General features: G+C 43.2%; 1 protein-coding gene across 1 annotated transcript in view; it reads right to left on the reverse strand.

Annotated features, from left to right (window-relative positions):
- Positions 1–5,380, reverse strand: part of SPTY2D1 (SPT2, Suppressor of Ty, domain containing 1 (S. cerevisiae)) — a 24,908-nt gene extending 19,528 nt beyond the window's left edge. The window contains exon 1 of the mRNA XM_006865834.1: positions 5,321–5,380. Coding sequence (XP_006865896.1) covers positions 5,321–5,380 — 60 coding nt within the window. The remainder of the gene's footprint in view (positions 1–5,320) is intronic.
- Between the last annotated feature and the right edge of the window lie 3,205 nt (positions 5,381–8,585).

Genomic DNA, 8,585 nt, shown 5'->3' on the forward strand with positions numbered 1-8,585 from the left:
CCTTTGTGAATTACATCCTTCCTTTGTAACAAATCCCTCCCTAAAAAAGAGAATAAAAGACTGAGGTAGAGCGAGTTCTGTGTGCAATGCTAGGCAAAATGTTTGCAGCTCTGCCTGCCTGCCAGCTTGCATCATATCTGTGTCTCTGTCTTTTTGGTATATACTTTGTCTCTCTCTTTCTCTATCCCTTTTGCCACCAGATCTCCCTTCTTCCTGACACCCACACTTCCTTGTTGAGGCTGGAACCCGACATAGGACCTCGACAATAAACCATCAGTTATGACTATGCAAAGCTCACAAGAACCCATATCTTAAGCTTTACTATTATATCTGACTTGTTGACACTTAACAACTACTGTATCAAAAACAGCACAGCCACCATTTGTCTTTGCTAGAGAAAAATCTTAAGTACAAAGTTACAAAAATATATTTTCTCCTTTAAATATAAACAGAACTTAATGACAATTACTGGTTACATCACCCTGATCAGCTGTTATTTTGTAGTTAGTTTTCCACTGGGAAATGACAGTGTGCCTAATAGTTCTAGTATGATGCAATCCTACCTTAGTTTTAATTAAAACATAAGACAGTGAGGGAAGAATGGAGCTAAAAGGGGAAATGAACCTGCACAACTTACTGCAATATTAAAGGGGCAAGGTGGGCAAACCTCACCTTCATTACTAACTGCATGAGAATCAGCAGGAATCCAACTGCCATCTGGAAGATAACCCCTGGGGCTAGGTTGCAAACTAGGATCTTCCTTTTTCATTGACTGCCCATACAACCTTGCTGTCACCCAGCCAACCAAAGCTGGTTCCTCTGTCCTTAACACTGCCTGCATAGCTCTCCTCTGAACTAGTCACCCAAACTATATCAGAGTCTCAAAGTCCCTTGTGGGTTTTATGATTCTCTAAAATAGTTCACCAAATTCATTGAGACTATTGCCTATACTTACAGTTATGCATTTATTGTAACCAGAAAGGATACAAGTGAAGAGCTGCATATCAGGCAAGGTCTGGGAGAGTTCCCACCAGGTGGGTACATCGCAGGAAGCTCCTCAAAAGAAAGCTAAAAAGTCCTGAGTCAGTTTTTCATAAGCCACCTTAGAAATGAGAATGGCAAAACTTTTGACTCTCAGGCTTTGAACACATTGTCAAGAAGGACCAGTCCTTAGAGAAGGACATCATGCTTGATAAAGTAGAGGGTCAGTAAAAAAGAGAAAGACCCCACAAGACACAGTGGCAGCAAAAATGGGTTCAAATGTAACAATTATGAGAATGGTGCAGAACTGGACAGTATTCTGTTCTGTCATGCATAGGGTTGCTATCTATGAACTGGAACCAACTTGATGGTATCTAACATATCACCTCAATGTATATGCATAACTGGAGCCTCAATACATACAAATTAATTAATGCTTGTATGATTGAGTCCTGGTGTGGCACTGTAGGATAAGCATTGAACTGCAAACACAAGGTCGGTGGTTCAAACCCACCAGCTGGTGCTCCTTGGAAACTCTACATAAGGTTGCTATGAGTTAGAACTGGCTCAAAGGCACGTAACAAGTGTTGCCCAGGAGCCCTGGTGGCACTGTAGGATAAGCGCTGTACTACTAACCATAGTCGCTGGAGAAGGATATCATGTTTGGTAAGGTAGAGGGTCAGAGAAAAAGAGGAAGACATCCAGTGAGATGGATTGGCCAAGTGGCAGCATCAATGGACTCAAGCATGGCAATAATAGTGTGAGGTTGGTCCAGGATTGGGCAGTGTTTCACTCTGCTGTGCATAATGTCACTATGAGTCGGTACTGACTCGATGGCACCTAACAACAAGAACAACTAAACGCAAGGTTGGTGGTTCAAACCCACCAGCGATATAAGGGAGAATGATGAGGCTTTTTGTTTTGGTAAATATTTACAACATCGGAAACCCTATACAGGGTTATTATGAGTTGAATCAACTTGATAGCAGTGGGTTTTTAACTGTTCTAAGAATATCTGCTTGCTTTTCTCTCTTGGTTTTTAGTGCAAGAAACTACTAACTTGATTGTAACTTTTCCCCAGAAGATTCCTGGGCATCTATCTTTGATCTCCAATGAAATTCAGGAAGATCTAGGATCTAATTATGCCAAGATAAGTGAGTGGTTACCAGACCCAACACTGACTTATATAGGAGATTTACAGATGCAGAAACACATTTAGTTGTCCCAGGTTTCCAAGATCTGACCCCATAGTTTCAACCTGCAGAGTTTATGACTCACGGCTTAGGGGAATGGTTACTCATAGTACTTGGGGTTAGGGCTGACTATGAACTGGAGTCCTGTATCAGGTAAGCACTGGACTGTAAGGTTGGTGTTTAAAACTCATCAGCTGCTCCTCGGAAACCCTATAGAGTCACTATGAGTTGCAAACGACTGGAAGACCCTTAACAAAAACATAAACTTGGGTCAGCAAAAAGAGGAAGACCCCCCAGTGAGATGGACTGACATATGGACAGCAGTACTATTGAGGATGGTACAGGGCTGGGCAGTGTTTTGTTTTGTTGTGCATAAGATCGTTATGAGTGGGAACACACTAGATGGCATCTAACATAGCAAACTAAAAGAAAAGGCCTGGTATTGCAGCGGGGTACGGGGTTGGCTCGCTGACTTTTAGTAAGTCAATGGTTTGAATGCACCAGTTGTTCCATGTGAGAAAGATGAGGCAGGTAGTTGGCTTGGGTAAAGACTTACAACCTCAGAAATGCTGTTAAGTGCTGTTGAGCTGGTTCCGACCCATAGCAAGACCGTATACAGGGTTTCGGAGGAATGATGTTGTAGTTCAAATGACTGTGCAGTCCAGCGCATGAATCCATGGTGCCATATCAGGAGTTTTAGTGTAGTGGTTACGATTTGAGCTGCTAACCTCAAGGTCAGCAGTTCAAAACTACCAGCAGTTCTGCAGGAGAAAGATGAGGCGTTTTGCTCCTGTAAAGATTTACAGCTTCGGAAACCCTGTACAGGGTCGCTATGAGTCAGAACCAACTCCCACCACCACCACCACCACCACACGGTCGCTATAGAGTTCTGGGGAGCCATGGTGTAGCGCTGTGGGTCAATGCGTTGGACTGCAAGATCAGCTTGAACCGCAAGGTTGGGAGTTCAAGCTCACCAGCTGCTTCTTGGATACCCTATACAGGGTTGCTATGAGTCGGAATCAACTTGACAGCAATTAACAACACAACATAGAGTTCTAGCATGATGCTGCGGTCATTATGAGTTGGAATTCACTTGATAGCAGCGGGTTTCTTTCTTTTTTTGGGGGGGTCATAATAAACTAATATGTTGTTGTTGTTATGTGCCGTGGAGTCGGTTCCGACTCATAGAGACCCTGTACAGGGTTTCCGAGGCTGTAAATCTTTAATGGGCGCTAAACGAATATAAGATTTTTTAAATTAGTTATTTTACTGTTTTCATATCAACATCTTGAAGGGTTAAAAACAAAAGGCCATTTTCATAAGATGAAAAATGTGAGAAAAATAACACTGCGATATATAAAAGTCTAAAAAATGACCGCTACCAACAGTTCTGAAAAGGATCACGATAGAGAGTCCCAATACTGTGGGAAAAAATGTGGATCAAAACTCAAAATTATTTAATAGTAATAATAAAGACCCAGTTTACAGGTCAGAAAGAGACTATGTCCGTTGATCACCGTTCAAATCTGGAAAGGAACTCGCCCTGGTTCCTTTATACGGTTTTTAGGGGATTGTTGTTAGCGGCTCATAGCGACCCTGCATAGGGTTTCCGAGGCTCTAAATCTTTACGGGAGCAGAAAGCCTCATCTTTCTCCCATGGAACAGATGGTAGTTTCGAACTGCTGACCGATTCGTTACCACTAGCTACCAGGGTTCCTTAGAGGGGGTGTTGCTGTTGTTGAGTGCCGTTGAGTCGGTTCCGACCCATAGCGACCCTGTATAGGGTTTCCGAGGAGCAGCTGGTGAGCTTGAACCACCGACCTTGCAGTTCAAACGGCTTTGTAGTCTAGCGCATTCACCCACAGCGCCACACCAGGACTCCTTATAGGGAGTAGGGGGCAGAAACAATAGTAAGTTAGGCTCACCATGGAACGTCAATCATTCAAAATCAAAAGGGCAACATTTTTCTAAGGATACAGGTGAGAAGGGTTGGGAAGACCGTTGGAATGGAAATGGCAAAAACAGGAAGAAACTGTTGCTGAATGGAGGGGATTGTAATCATTGAGCGAAACAAAGTTTATGATTTGTAAATGTAAAGCTGATGACTTTGTAAACCTTCACTGAATTCAGAATGAAAAGTTAGAAAAATTTCCAAAAAATCCAGGAAATACAGCGCACCTGAGAGCTAATAATGTTCAGCTGAATTGATTTAACAAGAGCTCTTTCAGTTCTACACCTCATTGCTCAAACCGCAAGTATCACAATGCAATCTATCGTTTCCAGCTGTGCTGTGGGTACCGCGTGAGGCTCCAGAAATGATTAGTTTATGCAAAGAACCAACACCCACCCCTCCCCCCAAGCCGCGCACACTCCACCAATTTAACATTTACATTAGATATTAGCGAACTGGCAAATATCTGAGAAAACGGGATCTAGATTCCAATCAGTCTGAAATACGGAAGGCCAAAAGTAAATGAAAGCTGAAACCCCTTATGTCGGCCAAACATTTCGTGGAATCTGCTCAATTTCTCTTTCTAATAATACTAAATGTTATCTCCCTCCCCTTTGGCAGTGATAATTTAATCACCTCTTTGGCTGATGGGTGAGGACGTAAATCCCAGAACTAGTCCAAGAAATCACTAAAAATCTGACCTCAAGATCGGAGGGAAACCAGCAAAAAGCCTAGCAGGCCAAGCTCCTAAAATCCTTAAACTCCCCTATATTCATGCATGCTTCCCCGCTAACCTATGGGCTGAAATATATGCCGAAGTCTGAAATTCCTAGCGCTAGATTCTAGTGTCAGGCACAATCCGACCCGCCACCTTTCACGCAACTTTACAACACAACCGCAAAGTCCACGTTGCAAGAGTAACTAAGTCATAGACCGGCTAACAGAAGACTCCAGTTTCCAGACTCAATCCCCTTTTCACCCCGAGCTATCAGACATGTAAACTCAAGCAAAGAAGATAAGGCGTCCAAGTCTTTCCTCTCCCGGAACTGGAAGGCCTGGAAATTCCGGGAGTAGGTGTGTGTGTTGGGGGTGTGTGTGACGACAACAGTTGGAACTTGAAGATTGGATTTTCCTACACTCAGATCTCAAAAGTGGGTAGACCGAGGTACCAGCCCAGGATCGACCTGGTACTTACCGGCACGTTGTTGACACCTTGTCCTTTGGAAGCCATCAGGAGAATTTCCCTGAAATCCATGTTGGCCGAGGTGGAGAGACTGGGCCAGGGTCTCGGACAGGACTGAAGGAGCAACCTTACCAAGGCGCTCAGCTACAGCCAAATGAACTATCTCACCAGCTCCACTCCCACTTCACTCAGCGCGACCACTCCCGTCACCTTCCAACGCTATGTTCCCTCCTTCTTTCATCAAGCGGCCTATATCGTTTTAGGTCCGTCACTACTCTCGCGATTTCCGGGCGTAACTTCCTGTTTTAGGCCAGAGACACGTAGAAACGTGATACGTGGCCGCTGGCGTCAACGATAAGGGGCGGGACTAATCAATTTCCAACCAATGATAGGCGAGTTAACACAACTGTGGGTGTGGCTAAGTGACTTCCTTGTCTACATTGGCTGGCGGCTTAATAGTATCGGCCCTCGTTTTGCGTTAAGGGTCTGGAAGGCGAGCGACTGGGAGATTACCTACCAAGCCTAGATTCAGTGGTGTCAAGGGTGGACGCTCCGAACCGAAACTGCGGCGCCCTAACAGAGGAATCTAAAGTTCTCGAGTCGGTAATTGCAGTAGCCCGTTTCGGGGTGGTGGTGGTGTGTGTTTGTAGGTGCTCCCGAAGCTGCGCAGGCGCACACAATACCAGCTGGTCCTCTCTCAAGAATACTATTTACTCACCTCCAAACACCTGCACCCATTTCATGCATAGTTTACTGCTTTTGCCGTTAAGATTATAAACTCCTGTAGGGCAGCTGACCTGTTTTTTGCTTAGTGGATGACTGAACGAATTCTTGTCCTGCACTAACACACATGCTCAACACACTTGGTTCACTTATAAAACATATGCCCCATATGAATTGAGAGTCTAGTTCTAACTTCCCTGAAAGAGCTATCTTGGGGGCTGTATGATCATTTTGTCTCAGTAGAATTCACAACATATTAGGGAAACCTGAGGACAGGAACAGGTAGGAGGTGGATCACAAGCATACTTTAATGATCTTTTTCAGTGTGAAGGAAATGTCCCAAAGCTGGATTGTGGTGATTACACAATTGATAATTAAAATTATTGTGCACTTAAAATGGATAGGTTTTACATTATTTTTACTATCATAATAGTTTACAAATTATTTTAAATTGTATTTCAATAAAGCTGTTGTCGTTAAGTGCCGTCGAGTCGGTTCCGACCCATAGCGACTCTGAATAGGGTTTCCAAGGAGCAACTGGTGAGCTTGAACCGCCAACCTTGCAGTTCAAACAGCTTTGCAGTCTGGCACATTAACCCACAGCGCCACGCTGTTAGAATACTTATACTAGATCAAGCTGCACTGTTTCCTTCTTTCAAGTGAAGTTTTGATGTTGAATTGTGGTCCTAACTACATTTTTCCACCGCAACCTTCCCAAGACACACATGAAGATTATCCTTTGTCCTGTACTGGAAAAGAAATTCTCAAATTTTCTATTCCCTCTGTGGAGCCCAACATAGCATGCAGATCACTAATATCATACTTGACTTTCAAATATATACCCACCTGTTTTAAGGGGTTAAAACAGGTCACTTGCAGTAGGCCTACTCTACTAATACTTTGCTCTCAAGATTTATGAGTTATGTGATGCCATCTTGTAAGCTTAGCCAGAGTGCATTGTTGTTTCATGCTGTTGAGTGGGTTCTGACTCATAGAAAGCCTGTATAGAGTTTCTGAGGTGGGTTTGAACCGCTCACCTTTTGGTTAGCAATCCAGTGCTTATTCTGTAGTACCAGGAAAAAAAAACCCCACAAAAACAAACACCAGCTTTCAGGACCTCATTTTTAAAAAGTAAAATTAAGAGGTCTCTTGATATCTCTCAAATGGTTCTCTACTGAGCAGGCAGAGAATAGAATCACCAGCAATAATCCTTCAATGGTTTCCCATTGTTCTTAGAATAAAGACCAAAATCCTCACCCTAATGAAGGACAGTAAGGACTGCCACGATTTGCTTTAGTCCACTGCCCCAGCATCATCAGCTAGGCTATCGTTTCCTTAAACGTGCCAAGCTTTATTGCACTCCAGCCTTTTCATATACTAGTCTCTCTGCCCTCTAGCCCATTTAGTAGGTGAGCTCTGTATTAGTTTTCTAGTGTTGCATTAACAAAAATACCACAAGTGAATGGTTTTAACAAACTTAGATTTATTCTCTCACAGTTTGGGATACTAGAAGTCTGAATCCAGAGCTCATCCCTTATCTCCTTTCAGCATCTGTAGGCCCAGCATTACTTGGGCATCTCCCTGTGTCTTGGCATCAATCCCTGGATCTGGGAGCTTCACAGTGCAGAAATTCCAGGTCCCAAAGGACACACTCTACTCCCAGCTCTTCTTTCTTGGTAGTAGTAGGTCCCCTTTGGTGTTGCATGCTACACCTTGGGAATCTTTCTTACATCCCATCAATGTGGTGATGGGATTAAGGGTGGTGTATCCAACCCTTAATCCTTTTATTAGCTAATCACATCAGATCACATCATGGAGGATCATCCATCACACAACTGCCAAAACACTGATAATCATGGCCCAGCCAAGATGATACATATTTTTGGAGACATGTTTCAGTCCATGACAAGTTCCAACTCACCTTCCATCACCCATATGCCCTTTCTGGGAGGTTATCTAGGTTCAAGTCCTGGCTCTATTGATTCCTAGGTATTGTATGAGGGTGAGTATAAAATTATCTGCACTCTAGTTATATTAAAACACCTGTCCATGTCCATGGCTGATGACATCATTGAGTGTACATGTGCAATGATTCTGTTGAGTAGATGAGTGACAGTGGATTATGTGACAAATCATTTGCAAATAAGCCATAAATCAGCACTGGACTGCAAACCAGTGGTCAACAGTTCAAACCCACTAGCCTCAGAAACCCGATACAGAGTTGCTCTGAGTCAGAACCGATTTGATGACACTTAACAACAACTGCCTATGAAATAATTCACGACAGACGTGGGTTTTGAAAAGTGTGTATGAGATGGGTACCAAAAGAGCTCATGGAAGAGCATAAACAGAAGTGTTTGGACATCTGCAAACAAAATTTGGATTGATACTTGAAGGAAAGTAAAAGTTTCTTTAAAAAATCTTACTAGTGACAAGACATGGATTCATTACTACAAGCCTGAGAGTAAACGGCAGAGTATGGAATGGAAATATCCTCAATCGCTGAACAAGACAAAATTCAAAAGTCAACCATCAGCTAGAAAATTGATGCTTA

This window comes from Chrysochloris asiatica, unplaced genomic scaffold (genome assembly GCF_000296735.1).
Source record: "Chrysochloris asiatica unplaced genomic scaffold, ChrAsi1.0 scaffold00083, whole genome shotgun sequence".
NCBI lineage: Eukaryota > Metazoa > Chordata > Mammalia > Afrosoricida > Chrysochloridae > Chrysochloris > Chrysochloris asiatica.